Source organism: Piliocolobus tephrosceles, chromosome 14, assembly GCF_002776525.5.
Source record: "Piliocolobus tephrosceles isolate RC106 chromosome 14, ASM277652v3, whole genome shotgun sequence".
Taxonomy (NCBI): domain Eukaryota; kingdom Metazoa; phylum Chordata; class Mammalia; order Primates; family Cercopithecidae; genus Piliocolobus; species Piliocolobus tephrosceles.
In genome coordinates this window covers 40,971,053-40,991,947 of record NC_045447.1, presented here as the reverse complement: position 1 = coordinate 40,991,947, position 20,895 = coordinate 40,971,053, and the positions used below count along the sequence as shown (strand labels likewise).

The 20,895-nt window shown below is 45.9% G+C and overlaps 1 protein-coding gene across 2 annotated transcripts in view; it reads right to left on the bottom strand.

The window, feature by feature from the left end:
• Nucleotides 1-20,895, bottom strand: part of CORO2A (coronin 2A) — a 67,714-nt gene that overhangs the window by 12,306 nt on the left and 34,513 nt on the right. For both annotated transcript variants that reach the window (XM_023202934.3, XM_023202938.3), the window contains exons 2-3: nucleotides 19,472-19,672; nucleotides 493-609 (exon numbers count right to left, since the gene is read on the bottom strand). In XM_023202934.3, coding sequence (XP_023058702.1) covers nucleotides 493-609; nucleotides 19,472-19,672 — 318 coding nt within the window. The remainder of the gene's footprint in view (nucleotides 1-492; nucleotides 610-19,471; nucleotides 19,673-20,895) is intronic.

The following is a 20,895-nucleotide window of genomic DNA, read 5'->3' as shown; positions in this document are numbered from 1 at the left end:
TAGGGATGATAACCCTGGTACAGAACACAGGCTCAAAAAAGTGAGTGAGACTGAAGCTGCTGGAATGGTTTTATTGTTCACATTTATCCAAAGCCCTCACAGCCTTTTACAGCTCGCTTCTTCACTGTGGGATTAAGTGGAACATCTTTTCTGATCACCAGAAAAATGCCCCTTGTAGCCTTTTATAGCCCCCCAAAAGGATGGACTTTCCCATCAGAATATACATTTTCACTGGGCTTTATTAGCTGGGTGTAGCTATTAGGCCCATTTTATAGGCGGGGAACTAAGGCCCATAGAGAGGAGGGGTGGTGCCCCTAGTCCTACGGCACCTAGAATGTCTTCTCTTCTACCTAACTTAACACCTCCCCACACAGTGACCTCAACTGCGTGATGGAGTCAGGGGCACCAGAGCCAAGAACATGTACCATTCCACCCCACCCACCCCAATCCCACTCTTCAGGAAGGGGAAGCCCCTCAGGGGTTGACACTCACTGTGGCATCTTCAGAACAGGAGGCGATCTCAAAATCATCAAAAGGGTTCCACTTGACGTCCAGAACGTTCCCTCTGTGCCCGCAGACCTTTGGGTAGTGGGGGTCCAACTTCCCTGTCTGCAAGACAGTGCCCAGGAGGGTTGGGGAGGAAGTGGATTCCACATTAGCATCTGGACAGTCACGTAATCAGTCAGCAACCAGTCAACAGGAACATGTAAGGGACAGAGCTGGGTGTGAATCTAGGCCTTACTACTTATTCCCTGTGTGATCCAGGGGAGTTACTTCACTTCTCTGAGCTCTGGTGTCCTCCTCAGTAAAAGGGAGCAATCACAGGTATTTCACAGGTTGGTGTGAGGATCATGGGAGGGAGGTCTGGCACCGTGGCTAGCACATGGCAGATGTTCAATAAAAGGGCATTTCCCCACATACACTGCTGGCGGGCATGTAAAATGGTGCAGCTCTTTTGGAAAATAGTCTGGCAGTTCCTCAAAAGGTTAAACGGTTCGCACATGACCCAGCAATTCCACTCCTAGGTCTATCCCCATGGAAAATGAAAAGATAAGTCTATAAGAAACTGGTTCACCTAATCCCAGCACTTTGGGAGGCCAAGGTGGGTGGATCACCTGTGGTCAGGAGTTTGAGACCAGCCTGGCCAACATGGTGAAACCCTGTCTCTACCAAAAATATAAAAATTAGCCAGGCATGGTGGCGCGCACCTGTAATCCCAGCTACTCGGGACGCTGAGGCAGAAGAATCACTTGAACCTGGGAGGCGGAGGTTGCAGTGAGCTGTGATTGCGCCACTGCACTCCAGCCTGGGTGACAAGAATGAAACTATGTCTCAAAAAAAAAAAAAAAAAGAAAAGAAACTGGTTCACCAATGTTCACAACAGTATTCTTCATAATATCAAAAAGTGGAAACAACCCAAATGCCCATCAAGTGAAGGATGGACACACAAAATGCAGTACATTCATGCAGCGGAATACCACTCTCCCCAAAAAGAGGAATGAAGTACTGGTCCCTGCTACAGCATGGATGAACCTGGAAAACACTAGAAGAAGAGGCCAGGCACAAAAGGCCACACATTGTGTGATTCCACTTAGATGATGTTCCAGATGTGGTTTCATTACCTGAGCACATTAATGCATCCCCCTGGTACCTGGTATCGGGAACCCTAAGTAACGCATATGAAAAACGCAGAACAATACATTCATGGAGACAGAAGGCAGATTCCGGTTGCCTCGGGCTTGGGAGACGGGGCAATAGGGAGTGACTGCTAATGGGTGAGGGGTGTCTTTTTGGAGTGATGAAATGATTTTGAAATTAGGTAGTGGTGACAGTTTATTCACAGTATATTCACAGCCTTGTGAATATACTAAGATCCACTGAACTACACACTTAAAAATGGTGAATTTTCCAACATGGCAACATGGCATAATCCCATTTCTACAAAAAATAAAAAAATTAGGCCTGGCATGGTGTTTCATGGTTGTAATCCCAGCACTTTGGGAGGCCGAGGTGGGTGGATCGGGAGGCTGAGGCAGAAGAATCACTTGAACCTGGGAGGCAGAGGTTGCAGTGCGCTGAGATCATGCCACTGCACTCCAGCCTGGGCAATAGAGTGAGACTCCGTCTGAAAAATAAATACATAAATAAAGAGCCAGGCAAGGTGTTGCATGCCTGTAGTCCCAGCTACTTGGAGGGCTGAGGTGGGAGGATTGCTTGAGCCTGGGAGGTCGAGGCTGCAGTGAGCTGTGATTGTGCCCCTGTACTCCAGCCTGGGCAGCAGAAGGGGACCCTGTCTTAAACAAAATACAGAAAAACAAAAATGGTGAATTTTCTGGCATGTGAATTCTATCTCAATTACATAGAAGGGTCTTTTCCCTCATTTTCCCCTTTCCTAATGAGAATTCCTATATAGATGCTGGGAGGGACATACAGGTCCCCCAGCCCATGCCACACAGCCCTGAAGCTATTTCCAACTCCACCAACAGACTTGGATTTCTTGAGGTCATAGAGAAACCACACCAGTTCACTCACAGAACCTTGGACTGGCAGCGACCAATCCATTCATTTTGCATATCACATTGCATGGCCCTGGCAGAGGAGGGACCAGGACCCAGGCCCTCGGCTTGCCAATGCAGCCCACATCCACCATCTAGTCCCAGGTTCTTAAGCCACCCACCAGAATGCTCCCCCAACCATTTTTATATCTAAGTGAAAGAGACAACTGAGAAGAAAACTGGCCAGCATCCATCCATCCCACAAATATTCCCGAGGTGCCCAGGGGACAGGTACTGTTGGAGGGGCTGATCGCAAGGTGAACACACAACACAGTCCTTGACTTTGCAGAATCAATAGTCTCAGAATTTTTTCTAGAGGGACTTTCAAGAACAAGGTGGACTCAGGGAACACCCAACCTTCTCTTCCTCCATCACCTCCCCATCTGTGTAGAGAGAACACCGTACTTTTTTTTTTCTTTTAAAGAGACAGGGTCTCGCTCTGTTGCCCAGGCTGAGTGCAATGGTGCAATCATGATTCACTGTAGCCTGGAACTCGGGGTAAAACAATCTTCCTGCCTCACCCTCCCAAGTTCCAAGCTAGAACTACAGGCGTGCCACAAAGTTCAGCTAATTTTTAAAATTATTTGTAGAGATGGGGTCTTGCTATGTTGCCCAGGCTGGTCTCAAACTCCTGGGCTCAAACAATCTTCCCACCTTGCCCTCCTAAAGTGTGGGATTACAGGTATGGGCCACTATGCCTGGCCTATACATACATTTTAGTAGCTCTGCAAACAGAGGAGGTGGTCCTGTGCCTCCCTCTGGAAATACTCTGGCTAATCCAGCTCTCTCCCCTCAGGAAAAAGTGATCAGACACCTCCCCCTACACTGGATCTCCTACTGGAGGGGACAGTGCTATAAAGGACATTATTTAACAAATCTGAACAAGAACGGTAGATTAATGTATTATCACAACATTAAACTTATAGAAGTTGATAATGTACTAGGGTAATGTAAGAGAATATTTGTATTTTTAGGAAACGCAGAAGTATTTAGGGATAAAGGACTAAGATGGATGTAACTTACCCTCAAATGGTTCTGAAAACAAAAAATTGTACACACACCTACACATTCACAGGGAGAAAGAGAACCAAAAAAAGGGAAAGAATGTGGACTTGTGTCCTTCGTTTGTGATGTACATGGAGGGAGGTGAAAATTTTCTTTCTTTCAAGCGGTCTCTGCCTCCTCCACAGCAGGACAGAGGAGAGAGGTACATGCTTCCTGGCCTGCCCTGGCAGGGCGGTACCTGGAGCTAGGGTCTTGGAAGGACACTGCACCTACAGGCTCTGGCCCAGGTCTCCATGGAACCAACGCTTAAGCCACTAACCATTCTTTTTTTTTCTTTTTTTGATATGGAGTCTCATCTTGTTGCTCAGGCTGGGGTGTAGTGGTGCGATCTCAGCTCACTGCAACCTCCACCTCTCAGGTTCAAGCAATTCTCCCTGCCTCAGCCTCCTGAGTAGCCGGGATTACAGGTGCGCACCACCACACCCGGCTAATTTTTGTATTTTTTAGTAGAGACGGGGTTTCGCCACGTTGGCCAGGCTGGTCTTGAATTCCTGACCTCAGGTGATCTGCCCGCCTTGGCCTCCCAAAGTGCTGGGATTACAGGCTTGAGCCACTGCGCCCAGCTGCCAGTGACCTCTTGCTTAGCCTCCAGGACATCCTGTACACTGTCCTCAAGGTGAGTTTTCGAAAATTTAAAACCTGAGTGTGTTGTGCACCTGCTCAAAATTTGCAAGCCTCTTTTTCCTCATCTGTAAAATGTGAATGAATAATAATCTCTTCCTCGCAGGATTGTTGAGAGTTAAATGAGATACTATGCATGAAGAGCCCAACAGTCAGGTGTTACTATAAATGCTCAGCAACAGAAGCTATTATTATATGTGTACGTACGTATATTTGTATGTCAAAACTGAAAAAAAAACTAAAAGGAATGAGCCAAAATGTTAATCATGGTTATATCTAGACGGTGGAATAAATGGCTGGCTTTAATATCGTTGTCTTTTTTTTAGCTATGTAAATTTTGCAATTTAAAAAGGTGTTTAAAAACAAAAATACAGATTTTCTGAAAAAATTAGTCCATCCAGGATTAGCCAAAAACTTCTGTTATAAAACTGTAGTTCCTGAAGGGCTCTAGAGACCAGGAATGGAGCCCACAGCTGCACTGTCTTATCCTGCACCTGTGGCAGGCATCGCGAATGGATCCCAGCACACTCTCTTGGACCTCAGACTTGGGGAAACCCAGCATGGAGTAGGGACTCGCCCAGGGTCACTGCGAAGGTGAGGGGCAGAGCTGGGCTTGAGCCCAGGCCTTTGGCCCCCCAAGTGTGAGCCTGGTGCTGTACTTCCTATGCTCTGGGGAAGCACCAGTGCTCTGTGAGTCCGTGCCCTGGTCTCCTTCCTGCACACAGCCTTTCCTTTCTCTTGGATCGTTTCCTGGGTCGAAGGCCAAGAGCAGTACTGTGTCTTTGACTGTGGGGCACTGATTGCTCTCAGGGCCTTTATCTCTAGACTCTGGCCCATGGCCATGCCCCAATTTCTGCAGTGTGGTTTCTCAAGAAAAGCCAGAAGAGCTGATTGTCAGGCTGCCCTCGGGCTGACGGGAGGCAAACTACCCAGGAGCCTCATTCAGACCCACACCTCCCGCCTCCCACAGACTCCGGGAAGGTGCCTTAGGGTTAGGCGTGGCTCAGAGGGCCTAGCCCTAGACTGCTTCTCTTCCTTCTCAGCCTTCTCTTCCTTCTCAGCTGATGAGGGAAGGTGCTGGATCACACCCCAGCCCACCCCACCCCTCCTCTCTGCCCCACCTCTCCTGCCCTGCCCTGGGTTGGCAGATTGCTCTGCTTCTAAAAGGGTTTTATGTTGAGGACCACAGGCAGGAGCAGACATTAGCCAGCCTGGTGGGCTATTGACTGAGCTGCTAAAAGCCTGTCAGGGGCATTTATCATCAGGAGGCCATTTCCACCTTCTGCCCATTAGACCAGCACTCAGCCAGAAACAGGCTTCTGATGGATGGGGTGCACAAGCTCTAAATCAGGGGAGACACACCTGCTCCCCTCACAGACCCCACAGAACCCTAGCTTGGGCTGCTCTGCCTGGAGAGGCACCATCTCCAAGTCTCCAAGGGGTTGCCCTGGGGCAGAGGGGGAAGACAGGACAGAAGGACCCAGGAGAAGCCAGGCAGGTGGGGGACCGGATTGAGGACGCTCTAGGGCAGACCTCCGTTGCCAGAAAGGCAGACGTTGTGAGGCCACTGTCACAACCCTCAGCACTCAAGGGAGCAGCTGTTTCTACAACAGCATCATAGTCACGATCTCAAATGAGCATCCCAACAGCTCAGGGTGGAGACTGGGAGACGGGGTGGCGGGATGGGCAGAGGGAGGACACACAGCGTAGCAGAGGTGAAGCGGGCAGGCAGACGCTGGCTTCCAGGGGTGGAATCCTTGCCACATCCCTTACCGCGGTGCGGCCTTGGGCAAGTGACCTCAGTTCTCTATGCCTCAGTTTCCTTGTCTACAAAATGACAACAGTAGTAGCACCTCATTCACAGTAAAGCACTGAAGACAGGGCCCGGTACTTGCTAAGCGTACTTGCTCAGTACATTAGCCAGGAGAAGCTCGTCACAGTTCATTACCATTACCCAGTTTCATTGTTGCTTGGTATGTTTCAGGGGCCAGGGGATACACTCCCTGGGGGGGCAAACTGTTCTGCTGGGGGACTCCCATCCTTTCCTACACAGCAGTGTCTCCAGGCATGCCCTCCGTGCATGAACTGGTGGCTTGATTGTTTTCCTACTGGTGAACGCAGGCAGCTGGATCAGACATGTTCCCATGTCTATAAGAAATAGGTTTTTAAATGCTTTTTGACTGGCCACAGTGGCTCATGTCTGTAATTTCAGCACTTTGGGAGTCCAAGGCAGATTGCTTGAGGCCAGGAGTTCAAGAGCAGCCTGGGCAACAGGCCCCATCTCTACAAAAATTACAAAAATTAGTCCAGCGTAGGGATGTACACCTGTGGTCCCGACTACTCGGGACGCTGAGGCAGGGGGATCACTTGAGCCTGGGAGTTCCAGCCGACAGCGAGCCATGATCACACCACTGCACTCCAGCCTGGGCAACAGAGTGAGATCCTGTCCCAAAGGAAAAAAAAAAGCTTTTCTTTAGAAACCATAATCTAGGGAGTCATATATGTGCCAGGCCCAGTGCCAGGTGCTTTGATCATATTATTTGATTTACCTCCCAACCACCCCAGGACGTAGTACAAGAATTCCCCATTTACAAGCGCAGAGGGCTGGGGCTCAGAGAGGTTGACAATCATGTACTAAGGACAGCAGAGCCAGGACTGGGAATGTTTCCTCTTACGGCCTGGTCTGCTCTTGCTGTCCTCACACCATGGTTATCATCAAGGACCCATTCCTTGAGTATGTTCTTTTCCAGGCTGGACAAACTCCTAGAACTGGAAGAGACTTCCAAAACATCAGACTAGCCCACACCCTGTCTTTCTAGAAGGAGAATTTGTGTGGATGGAACAGATATGTGCTATGGAAGGCTCTGAGGTTCCAAACAGTTGGCTAGGACAGGGCGCAGAGGGCTTTGATGAGATAGGCAGAGCCTTATCTATAGGCAACGGGGAGCCCTGGGAGGCGTCTGAGCAGCGGAGTGATGTGGACACACATCAGCTTGAGAAGGGTCAGGTTGGCCTTGGTTGTTTGTTTGTTTGTTTTTTGAGACAGTCTGCTCTGTCGCTCAGGCTGGAGTGCAATGGTGCGATCTTGGTTTACTGCAACCTCTGCCTCCCAGGTTCAAGTGATTCTCCTGCCTCAGCCTCCCAGGTAGCTGGGACTACAGGCATGTGCCACCACACCTACCTGGTTTTTTATTTTTGGTAAAGACCGGGTTTCGCTGTGTTGGCCAGGCTAGTCTCGAATGCCTGACCTCCCAAAGTGCTGGAATTACAGGTGTGAGCCACTGAGTGTGGCCTGTTTTTGTTTTTGTTTTCTTTTTCTTAAATAGAGATGGGGTTTGACTATGTTGTCCAGGCTAGTCTCACATTCCTGATCTTAAGTGATCTTCCCGTCTTGGCCTCCCAAAGTGCTAGGATTACAGGTGTAAGCCACTGTGCTGGCTAAGGCTGGCCTTGAAGAGCATGGCAGTGAAGTGCCTTTCCCAGGCACCTGAAGGCCACGGTGTCCATTACGGCCTCAGGCCCACGTCCCCTCTGGCCTGTCTACTCCCAGCAGGGTTCCAGGGCTGACCCCCAGGGACTCTGCCTGCTCTTGCTTTCATTCCTCCCCACCCTCCACACCTCACAGCAAAGTCCACCTTCTTCACCCCCTCCCTGGAGTGACTCTGCGGCAGGCTGGGCCCCAGGTTCAGGAGCACAGTCCTGGCCTCTCCCCAGCCTTCCCCTGCTGCCTTTGTTTCCCTGGGTACAGTCCCTGGTTGCCAAGGCTGCAGGTTGCGAAACTCACCTCCAGCCTCCCTCTAACCAGTTCACCCTGGGTCACAACAGGCAAGAGGGAGGGACCCTGCCTGCAGTGTCACTCCCTCTGGGACATCTGAAACTGCCTGGGGCAGCCCAGCCCCTCTGAGAAGGACTTCCTGGACTCTGTGGCAAGGCCAGACATCTCCCAATCTCAGTGCAATATATGTACTTCATTAAATCATTAGCTAGCTTGTCCCTTCCTTGTTCTCACATCACTCGCCTACTGATACCTCTCTGTGCCTGGCATGGAATATAATCCTGGTAATGAGTAGAAGCTGATGCAAATCAGCACTAAACCTCAGGAGCCGCAGGTCAGTGAAGTGAGAACAAGGCCGCAAGGCCACACCCAGGTCTCGGCTCCCATTCAGGTCCTGGACACACTGCACAGGGTCCTCTGGGAAGTCATCTTCCTGAGCCTCAGCGACCTCATCTGTGCAATGGTGCAAGATCCCCTATAAATGGGGCTAATGTTCATAAGGCATCAGAAGAATCACTCCAAGCCTGGTTACAACACAATAAAGAGCCTCTAAGGCCTGTCTGTGCAGGTAAGTGCTCTGCGATGGCACCTGCACAGTAGTACTGGATGTGGTTTCTTAATAAGAAACATATTGGCCAGGTGTGGTGGTTTATGCTTGTAATCCCAGCACTTTGGGAGGCTGAGGCAGGAGGATCCCTTGAGCCCAAGAGTTTGAGACCAGCCTGGGCAACATAGTGAGACCCCATCTCTACTTATAATAAGAAAAAATAAAAAAAGAAACATCAATCAAATGCAAGATGTGGACCCCATCTGGACTTTGAGGCAAACAAACTACAAGCAAAGTGGCATGTATGTGGCAACCAGGGACCATTTAATATGAATTAGGAATCAGGTGACACAGGAGTTGTTATTAATGTGATCTTGGCATTATGGTTATGTCAGAAAATGTCCCTGGTTTTAGAATTGCATACTGACATGGGGCGGGGGGCGGGGGGCAGAGGTTGAAATGACAAAACGTCCAGGATTTGCTTTAAAACACTTCAGGGAAAAGGGATGAGTGAAGCAAGAGGGAAAACTCTTGATACTTCTGGAATCTGGGCTAAGGAAAGGTCATCATATTATTTTTATCTACTTTTTTTTTTTTTTTTTTGAGACAGAGTCTCGCTCTGTTGCCTGGGCTGGAGTGCAGTGGCCAGATCTCAGCTCACTGCAAGCTCCGCCTCCTGGGTTTACGCCATTCTCCTGCCTCAGCCTCCCGAGTAGCTGGGACTACAGGTGCCCGCCACCTCACCCGGCTAGCTTTTTGTATTTTTTAGTAGAGACGGGGTTTCACTGTGTTAGCCAGGATGGTCTCGATCTCATGACCTCGTGATCCGCCCGTCTCGGCCTCCCAAAGTGCTGGGATTACAGGCTTGAGCCAACGCGCCCGGCCTATTTTTATCTACTTTTGTGCTTGAGATTTTTCCATAATTATGAACATGAGCTAGATTAGAGCCTTGCTATTGAAAATGCAATTGGCAAACAAGTAGCATTGGTATCACCTAGGAGGAGGGAAGTCAGATTTAGCAAGTAAAATACAGAATGCCCAGTAAAGTTCAAATTGCAGATAAACAGCTAATTTTTCAGTGTAAGTAGGTCCCATGCAATACTTTATACTTACACCAAAAATTTGTGAAAATAGATTGACAGTTTCTTATATGGCTAAACATGCAACTCCCTAATGACTCAGCAACTGCACTCCTGGCCCTTTATGCCAAAGAAATGGAGACTTACTTAAATTCACCCAGAAATATGTACACAAATGTTTGTAACAGCTTAATTTGTAATAGCCCCAAACTCGAAACAACCCACTGGCTTTCAGTGAGTGAATGGTTATATAAACTGTAGTGCATCCATACCACAGAATACTATTCAGCAATAAGAAAGAACACAGAGGTGGGAGTGGTGGCTCATGCCTGTAATCCTGGCACTTTGGGAGGCTGAAGTGAAAGGATCACTTGAGCTCAGGAGTTTGAGACCAGACTGGGCAACATCATGAGACCTCGTCTCTATTGGGAAAAAAAAAAAGAGGCCAGGCAAGTTGGTTCATGCCTGTAATCCCAGCTCTTTGGAAGGCTGAGGCAGGCAGATTAACTGAGGTCGAGAGTTCCAGACCAGCCTTGCCAACGTGGCAAAACCCCATTTCTACTAAAAGTATAAAAAATTAGCCAGGTGTGGTGGTGTGTGCCTGTAGTCCCAGTTACTTGGGAGGCTGACGCAGGAGAATTTCTTGACCCCAGGAGGCGGAGGTTTCAGTGAGCCGATATCATGCCATTGCACTCCAGCCTGGGTGACAGAACGAGACTCTGCCTCAAAAAAATAAATAAAGTAAATAAATAAATACATATAAATTTAAAAAAGAAAGAAGGAACATACAATTGGCCGGGCGCGGTGGCTCAAGCCTGTAATCCCAGCACTTTGGGAGGCCGAGACGGGCGGATCACGAGGTCATGAGATCGAGACCATCCTGGCCAACACTGTGAAACCCCGTCTCTACTAAAAAATACAAAAAACTAGCCAGGCGACGTGGCGGGCGCCTGTAGTCCCAGCTACTCGGGTGGCTGAGGCAGGAGAATGGTGTGAACCCGGGAGGCGGAGCTTGCAGTGAGCTGAGATCCGGCCACTGCACTCCAGCCTGGGCCACAGAGCGAGACTCCATCTCAAAAAAAAAAAAAAAAAAGAAAGAAGGAACATACAATTGAGGCCAGGCACAGTGACTCACACCTGTAATTCCTGAAGTCTGGGAGGTTGGGGTGGGTGGATCACTTGAGCTCAGGGGTTCAAGACCAACCTGGGCAACATAGCAAAACCTCACCTCTACATAAAAAATATACAAAAATTAGCTGGGTGTGATGGCATGCACCTGTAGTTCCAGCTATTTAGGAAGACTGACGTAGGAGGATTGCTTGAGCCCAGGAAGTGGAGGCTTCAGGGCAGCAATGAGATATGATCATGTCACTGCACTCCAGCCTGGGTGAAAGAGCCAGACCTTGTCTCAAAACAAACAAACAAACAAACAAACAAACAAAAAACCCAAAAAACATGATCAATACTCAATATATGCATCAACCCAACTGAATTGCGAGAGAATTACACTGAGTGAAAAAAGCCAAGCTGAAAAGGTTACATATCATATGATTCCATTTATGTAACATTCCTAAAATGGGAAAAGTATAGAAATGGAGAGCGGGTTAATTGCCATCTGGGGTTAAGGAGGGAATGGTGGTGGAGGGAACAGATCTTTGTGATGATGGAATGTTCTGTATCTTGACGGTATTGATGCCAATATCACAGCAGTGATACTGTACTGTGTACTGTAGTCTTATAAGATGTTACCACTGGAAGAAACAGGGTAAAGGATACACAGAATGGCACTGTACTATTTCTTGTAACTGCTTGTGAATCTACTATGATGTCAAAATAAAACTTTTAATTAAAAAGAAAAAATCAAAAATAATTATTTATTGTTTATCTGAAAGTCAAATTAAACTGGCCATCCTGTATTTTATTGGGCATCTCTGGGAGCTTGTTGGAGAAGATTCCCTGGCCCCACTTCAGACTGACTGCATCAGAATCTGTGTTGTAACACTAAAGTGTGAGAAGTTCTGATCAGTGGCTCCTGGGTGTGTCAGTCCATTTTGCATTGCTATATAGGAATATGCGAGACTGAGTATTTATGAAGAAAAGAGGTTTGTTTGGCTCACAGTTCTGCAGGCGGCAAAAGAAGCCTGGCACCAGCATCTGCATCTGGTGAGGACTGCAGGGAGCTTCCAATCATGCAGACGAGGAAGGGGGGATCAGATGTGCTGCATGGCAAGAGAGGGAGAAAGCAGGCGGCGGGGAGATGTCCCAGACTCTTTTCAACAATCAGATCTTGGGTGAACTCATTATCACAAGGAGGGCGCCAAGCCATTCATGAGCTGCCCCCATGATCCAGACACTTCTCATCAGGCCCCACCTCCAACACTGGGGATCACATTTCCACATGAGAACTGGAGGGACAAACATCCAAACTGTATCATAGCTCCTGCTGGGTCTAGATTCCTAGGAGTCTGTGATGACAGCGATTAACAGGTGTCTTGTCTTTGAGCTATTTATGATATTTCAAAAAGCCCAAAGAGAATCACACATTTTACCTAGGATCAGGCTGTGCAGGACAAGTGAGTTTCTTTTTTTTTTTTTTTTTTTTTTTTGAGACAGAGTCTCGCACGTTGTCTGGGCTGGATGGAGTGCAGTGGCGCAATCTCAACTCACTGCAACCTCCACCTCCTGGGTTCAAGCAATTCTCTTGCCTCAGCCTCCCAAATAGTTGGGATTACAGGCAGCTGCCACCACGCCCAACTAATTTTTTGTGTTTTTAGTAGAGACAGGGTTTCACCATGTTGGCCAGGGTGGTCTCGAACTCCTGACTTCATGATCTGCCTGCCTCAGCCTCCCAAAGTGCTGAGATTACAGAGTTGAGCCACTGCGCCCGGCCGACAGGCGAGTTTCAACCCTCCAGTGGCTTCCCACTGGACACAGGATAGAATCCAGACTCTTGCCTGGGCTTACGACACCTTCACAGTCCAGGCCCTACTCCCCAGTCTGACCTCACCTCCTCCCACCACTCTTGCCGACGTGCTGACAATGCACAGACACACCAAACCCATTCCCACTCAGGGCCTTTGCATGCTCTATTTGTTCTGCCAGCATACTCTCCCTCTAGAGCCTCAAGTGGCTCTCTGCTCAAAGGTCACCTTCCCAGGAATGTCTTCCCAGACCATCCTGCCTAAACTAGGTCCCCTCTCCCCACCCACGTCACACGCTATCACGTTTTCTTTATACCAGTTGTTAGTACCCATTTCCACTGAGCAGTTCATGCAAGTTAGAAACAGTGACAGTTCTGAGAGTTTGAGTAATAAAAGTCAGGAAAACCAACTAATTATTGAATTAATTAAGAATGCAGTTTGTCTGGTGGACATAATCTTTTACAAGCATGCAGAGCTTGGAAGAAACAAGTAGCAACATGGGCCATCTATAGGGGTCCTTCCCGTTTTTACCCTTTTATGTCTTTCTACAAATCCCATTTTGCACTTGTCCCTCCCCAGCTTGAAACATTCTGTCTTTAGGATACAGGTCACATGCCTCACCCCAGCATTCAAGTCTCTGCTCAGCTGGCCCCAGTCCACTTCCTCAGGGTACTCCCCTTCTTCTCCTTCACAGATTGTTTATTTGTTCTGGCCGGACAGCTGTTCTCTGCATTGCTTCCTGAGCATTCTACATACAGTTGCACCTCCATGCTTTTGCTTGTGCCCTTCCCTTGGCCATTTATGCCCTCCCTGTTTATCTGGATGAACAATCATTAGATAATTTGTCGAGTCAATGAAAATTTATGAGCAACAATTATGCACCCAACTACATTAGGAGGTACTAGCAGAAAAACACAAATGACTCTAATTCAAAGTAGTCAGGGCATGGGTCTAAGGAAAAAAATAGGCTTGGAATATGTCCTAATAAAAGAGAATGCTGTGGGAATTTGAGGGAGGAAGTAAAAGTGTCTATCCATGAATATAGTAAATATTTCCATTTATTGAGGTCATCTTTATTAGTCTTTTAACAATGTTCTATCATTTTCCTTCTAGGTGTTGCTTGTTTATTCCTAGGTATCCAATCTTCTTTTATTCTATTGCAAATGTTTAATTATATCATCTAAATATTCCCAGTATGTACAAATGCAATTCATTTTTGTGTTCTGATTCTTGTATGCACTACCTTCTAACTACTCTTATTTTTCTAATAATTTGACTACATGTTCTTCTGAGTTCTATGTAGACAATTATATATGTAAATAATAGCAGTTTTATTTCTTCCTTTTCCATCCTAAAACTTTCAACTTGTTTTTCTTTTGCCATCTTTTCTTTCTTTCTTTTTTTTTTTTTTTTTGAGACGGAATTTCGCTCTGTCGCCCAGGCTGGAGTGCAGTGGCGTGATCTCGGCTCACTGCAAGCTCCGCCTCCCGGGTTCACGCCATTCTCCTGCCTCAGCCTCCTGAGTAGCTGGGACTACAGGCGCCCGCCACCTCAATTTTTTGTATTTTTAGTAGAGGCGGGGTTTCACCATGGTCTCCATCTCCTGACCTTGTGATCCGCCCGCCTCGGCCTCCCAAAGTGCTGGGATTACAGGCATGAGCCACCGCGCCCGGCCCTTTTGTCTTTTCTTTAAGGGAAATTTTTATTGCTCAGTGTTTGGTAGAGGACTATTCAGGCTTTGTGTTTCTACTTGTATCAGTATTGACAAGTTACATTTTCCTAGTCTTACTGTGCAGGACATGACCTTTTATCTTATTCCTGATTTGATTTTATTTTGTTTATTTATATTGAGACAGGGTCTCGCTTTGTCACCTAGGCTGGAGTGCAGTGGCACCTTCATGGCTCAATGAAGCCTGGAACTCCTGGGTTCAAGGGAGCCTCCTGCCTCAGCCTGCTGAGTAGCTGGGACTACAGGCATGCGCCACTATGCCTCGTTAATTTTTGCATTTTTTGTAGCTATGGGGTTTCACTGTGTTGCTGGTCTCAAACTCCTGGGCTCAAGAGATCCGCCCACCTTGGCCTCTCAAAGTGCTGGGCCCATAGGTGTTGGCCACCCTGCTTGGTCTGTAGATGCTTCTAACATTTCCCCTTTATGAATGATGTTTGCACTATTTAACAAATAAGTCAAGTTAATAGTATGAATAATGTGACAAACTGACATCATGTGTCCCATGACATAATGATCTAAAAATGATATAGCACCACTCATGCAATATTCTTGCCAAAAATACATACATGATTCTAATCACGAGGAAACAATTTGGTTAAGTCCAAATTTAGAAACATTCTACTGAACAACTGACCTTTACCCCTGAAATATGTTAATATCATGAAATAAGGAAGGCTAAGAGATGACAATTAACGCGTGGTCCTGAATTGGATTCTAGATCAGAAAAAAAAGCTACGATAAAGGTCATTACTGGGACAACTGATATAATTTGAATTTGGGTTGTATATTATAATTAGCATTGTATCAATGTTAAATTTCTAGAATGTGGTTATGTAAAAGAATATTCTCGTTCTTAGAAGATACAGACCGAAGTACAGTATTTGGGGGTAAAGGGTCATCTCTATAACTTTTTCTCTTTTTTTGTTTTTTTGAGAGTTTTGCTCTGTCACCCAGACTGGAGTGCAACGGCGCGATCTTAACTCACTGCAACCTCCACCTCCCGGGTTCAAGTGATTATCCTGCCTCACCCTCCTAAATAGCTGGGATTACAGGCACCCACTACCACACCTGGCTAATTTTTTGTATTTTTAGTAGAGATGGGTTTTCACCACGTTGGCCAGGCTGATGTTGAACTCCTGACTTCAAGTGGTCTGCCTGTCTCAGCCTCCCAAAGTGATGGGATTACAGGCGTGACCCAGTGCACGTCTGGCCGATAACTTTTTTTTTTTTTTTTTAAGAGATGAAGTCTTATTCTGTCACCCAGGCTGGGGTGCGGTGGTGCTTTCATAGCTACTGCAACCTCAAATTCCTGGGCTCAAGCAATTATCCTGCTTCAGCCTCTCGAGTAGCTGGGACTACAGGTGTGTACTACTGTGCCCAGCTAACTAAAAAACAATTTTTTAAGAGATGGGGTCTTGCTATGCTGCGCAGGTTATATGTCTATAACTTCTCTGTTTCCAAACATACATACACACACACCCCGAGAGGCAAAACGTTAAAACCAGTAAACCAGGTAAAGCTTAATCAGGAATTAGTTCAATTTTATTTGCAAATCTTCTGTAGGCTTGAAATTATTTCAAGATAAAAAGGTTTTAAAATGCTGTTTGCTATAGGTGGTGAAATTCTCTCTTATCCCTCATTTGCTAATTTTCTTTTTGTTGCTGCTGAGTTTTTCTCACGCCTGGGTATTGGGCTTTATCAACACTTTTTCTCCATTTATGGACATGATCATAAGGTTTTGCCTCTTTCACTTGCTAATATGATAATTTACCTTTATAGGTTTACTAATATTAAACCACTTTTAGTTTCTGGAATAAATCCAACTTGGTCCAAATGTATCTTTTGGTATTTACTGTAATTTGCTAGTAATTTGGCATCCATCTTCATGAGTGAGATTGATCAATGTTTTTTTCTTTCTTATTCTGTCCTCCTTGCCTAGTTTTGGTATCAAGGTTGCAGTGGCCTCACAGAATGAGGAAAGAAGTTGTTCATCTTTTTTATTCATGGAAATGTTTTTAAAAGATTAGAATCTGTTCCTTGAAAGTTTTGCAGGATTTGTCTGTAAAACCATCTAGGCCTGGAGTCTTTCTTATGTGTTTGTGTGTGTGTGTGTATATATGTAAAACCTAAGAAACATGCAAAAATGTAAAGAATGAAAATTATCAGCTTAACAAATTACTGGGAAATAAATTACCCATAATTGCTACCCTCCCAGGCCAAGACATGAACCATTACTAGCACATAGGAGGTCTCCCATGAGATGCTTTCCAATCGTAACCCTCTCCATCCCCCAGGGGTAACTGCTATTCTGTTTTTCACGGTAGTCTCTTCTTTGTTTTTCTTTAAAATTTTACTATGTAATTATGCAACTGTTAAAATATGGTTTAGGGTAAGCGGTTTTTAATTTAAGGTTAATTAAATGATATAGTTTAAAATTTGTTTGGCTGATTTCACTCAACCTTATCTTTCCGACTCAACCATGTTGTTGTATGTAACTACACTTTACTCCTTTTCATGGTTTCGTATATTCACTAGTATGGATATGCCATAATTTATTTATGAAATTCTTGGACATACAGGTTTTCCCAGTTTTGCAATAATACGAACAATGCTACTCTACACATTCTCATGCTTCTGTTCTGGTGCACAGAAGCTCCAGTGGTGCACACTGCGTGGTATAAACCTATGGGTGGTACTTCTGGGTCACGGATATATGCATTTTCTTCTTTCCAAAACAGGTGTGCCAGTTTACACTCCCATCAGAAGTGTCTGATAGTTTACACAACTCTGTATACTTGTTGTCATTTACTAGTGTTAGACATTTTTGACAATCTGATGTGTAGTGGTATTGCACTAGTTTACTAATGAGGTTGAGTAGTTTTTCAAATGCTTATTAGCCATTTGGATTTTCTTTGCTATGAAGTGCTGGTTCAGTGTTTTGTGGATTTTTGGCTACATTTTATACATTCAAGAAATGAGTCTTTTGTCATGTTTATTATATACTTTTCCACTCTATAGCTTGCCTTTCCTTTTGCTATTTTCTTTAAGGGAAATTTTTATTGCTCAATTTTTGTTTGTTTGTTTTTGTTTTTGAGATGGAGTCTGGCTCTGTTGCCCAGGCTGGAGTGCAGTGCAGTGGCATGATCTCAGCTCTCTGCAACCTCTGCCTCCTGGGTTCAAGCGGCTCTCTGGCCTCAGCCTCCTGAGTAGTTAGGATTACAGGCGCCCGCCACTGTGCATGGCTAATTTTTGTATTTTTAGTAGAGACGGGGTTTCACCATGTTGGCTAGGCTGGTCTCGAACTCCTGAGCTCATTATCTGCCAGCCTCGGCCTCCCAATGTGCTGGGACTAAAGGCATGAGCCACCGTGCCTGGCCTATTGCTCAATTTTTAAAGTCCTGAAAGGACTATTCCTTTAAAGGATTATTCAGGCTTTCTATTTCTACATGAATCAGTATTGACAAATTGTATTTTTTAAGGAGTTTGCCCATATTGTTAATGTTCTCAAATTTATTGGCATACAGTTGCTTGTATTCGTGTCTTATTAGATTTCAAAGTTCTGCTGTGATATTGTTTTTCTCATTCCTGATGCTTTTTGTACCCGTTCTCTTTTATTGTTGGCCAGTCTCTGCAGGGGCTTGTCTATCAACAAACTTTTGGCCCTTTCGATCTTCTGTAATGTATCCTTATATTCTCTTCCATGATTTCTGCTTTTTATTTTCTCCTTCCTCAAACTTTCTTTGGGTTTATTCTGCTGCTCTTTGACTTTATTTATTTATTTTTTTTGAGACAGGGTCTCACTCTGTTGCCCAGGCTGGAGTACAGTGTTGTAATCGTGGCTCACAACTTCCCTGGGCTCAGGTGATCTCACCTCAGCCTCCTGAGTAGCTGGGACCACAGGCAAATGCCCCCATGCCCAGCTAATTTTTGTATTTTTTGTACAGATGGGGTTTCACCATGTTGCCCAGGCTGATCTCAAACACTTGGGCTCAAGTAATCCCCTGGCCTTGCCCTTCCAAAGTGCTGGGATTACAGGTGTGAGCCACCGTACCCGGCTCCAACTTCTCAGATGGAATGTTTAGTCATTACTTTTTAGGCTTTCTTCTTTTCTAATATAAGCATTTGTGCTATAGATTTCCCTTGAAGCCCTGCTTTCCCTACATCTTGTAAGTGTTGTGATATATTTCATTTTATCAGTTCCAAGGATTTTTAAATTTTCATTTGGATTTTGTTTTTGGCCTATAAATTATTTAGAAATATGTTTTTAAGTTTCCAAATGAATGGGAATATAAGATTTATCTTTTGTTATTGATTTCTAACTCAATTGCATTGTGTTCAGGAAACCTGGCCTATGAGATTCTAATCCTGTATAATCTTTTAACTTCTGAAGTCGTCTGGGGGTCTAAGTCTGCTATTTGTTGTTTCAACTGACTCTCACTCATGGTGGTGTACATGTTTTGTGATCTTTGTGAATTCACATGTCCCTGTGTTTAATCTGTGGGGATCATGTCCACGTTGTGGATCCTTTCCTCTGGAGAGGTTTCATGTCGGTTTCTGCTGTGAGCCAGTGGCACTACTAAGCTGGGATCCCTCTAGCCCCTTCAGGTGTTCTGCCTTAAGGTAGAGACTTAGGGTTGGCATCCTGAATGGACTTGCTATTAGGTTGACCTATGTGAAACTGTTGCTTTTTTGGGGTCAAAACCAGTTGAATATCCACAATTTTATATCGTCCAACCTATACTAGCAACTCTGGCCCTCAGGACAAGCCTGTTCTTCCTGCTTGCTTACCGTTTGCCTCTCCTAGCTAGTTTTGACTCAATGTTTGTTTCCCTTTCTTTGGTGGGGAAGGTGGCTTTGGAGACTTTCTCAATTTCCTGTAATCCCAGTAAAGCATTAAAAAATTATATTTTATTCAGGAGGAAATTAATTTGCAGAATTATTTTGTAGAGAAGAGGACAGGTGCTAGGAGTAGCTAGGCCAACTGCTAGAGGCTAAAATTCAGGACAGATGTATTTTTCCCAGTGAGGAAACCAAGGCTCAAAGAGATGAAATGACTTACTCAAGGTCACACAGCTAGTAATGGGCAGGGTTAGGACTTTCTAGAAAGCTAGGCTCTTTCCACTTTCCCTCTGTCCTGCACTGCCTCCAGAGAGCTGTTTGGGCCTGGGGGTGTCTTTACCTGGTGCAGGGGGATGACGAGGAAGGCCCCTCCACCAGCACACTCAGTCACAACTGCAATGAAGTGGGGGTTCACGGCACAGAAGTGGTTGTCGTGAACGCTGCGGGTAATAGGTACGGAGTCATAGCAGTTCTCCTTGCTGGCTGGTTTGCCAAAGACATGACGGAACTTGGAGCTCCGGTACTGGGGATGCCATGACATCTGCAAGAGACAAATGGGACAAAGGGTATGAGGCTCCCTGCCCTGATCATGGGACACACGGAGCTCTCGTCTTAAGAGTACATAAGAGGATACAAGCAGAACAGTGGTCAATTCAACGTGGACGGTGACGCACTGTGAAGGGCGACCAAGTGAAAATACTCTAATTACTGTTATTTCTATAGACCTGGTGAGATAAGATGGGATGATGTATAGCTATCACTGACCTGCTTGCTGATGTGTTAAGGCTTTTCATCCCTTTGAGTGTGAATGTAAAAAGGCAGAAAAACCACAGAGAGAATCCACCACATTGACCCCCATCTGCCGTCTCACCAGACAGCCCAGCACCCTCAGCCCAACTAAGTAGGCACCACTGTGCTCTCTGGAGCCAGAGCCTGCCTGGGTTTCAATCTCAGCTCTGTCTCTTATCAGCTGGATGGCAAGTGACTTAACCTCTGGAGTCTCAGTTTCTCCATCTGTAAAATGAGGTAACAAAAGTATTTGTCTCAGCGAGGCATGGTAGCTCATGCCTGTAATCCCAGAATTTTGGGAGGCCAAAGCAGGAGGACTGTTTGATCCCAGGAGTTCAAAACTAGCCTGGGCAACACAGCGAGACCCTGTCTCTAAAAAAAAATAAAAGACAGAGAGATTGAAAAAAGTATCTGTCTCACAGCCTTGTCATAAGGATTAAGTTAGATGATGTATTTAGACCCCTTGGCGCATGGCAGATACTTGATCAACAGTGGCAATCACAACCACTAGTATCATCTGGGCATCTTCAGCTTGCTTTTCTCCTCGTCCAGCCTTATATTTGTTCACTCAATATTTACTGAGCATCACATGTGTCTAGGCCCTGTGCCAGGTACCAGGTAGTTTGGAAACAGCAGGCCTGAGCCCAGCCTTTACAGGAGTGAAGAGTCCTCTGGGTGAGGCTACTAGGAGAGTCTGGGCCACTGGGACCCACCGTACTATGTGTAATAACAGAGATTTGCACATGACAGTCAGGGAGAGCTTCTCAGAGGAAGTGACAACTAAGCTGTGACTTAGAGGATGAGTAGGAGTTGGTCATGTAGGCAGGATGAGGGAGAGCTGGGGGAAGGTGTCTTAGGCAGACAGAACAGTTTGGGGAAACCACACGTAGTTTAGTAAGATTATCAAAGAGAAATTTAAAAGAAGAAAACACACACACACACACACACACACACACACACACACACACCATGTAT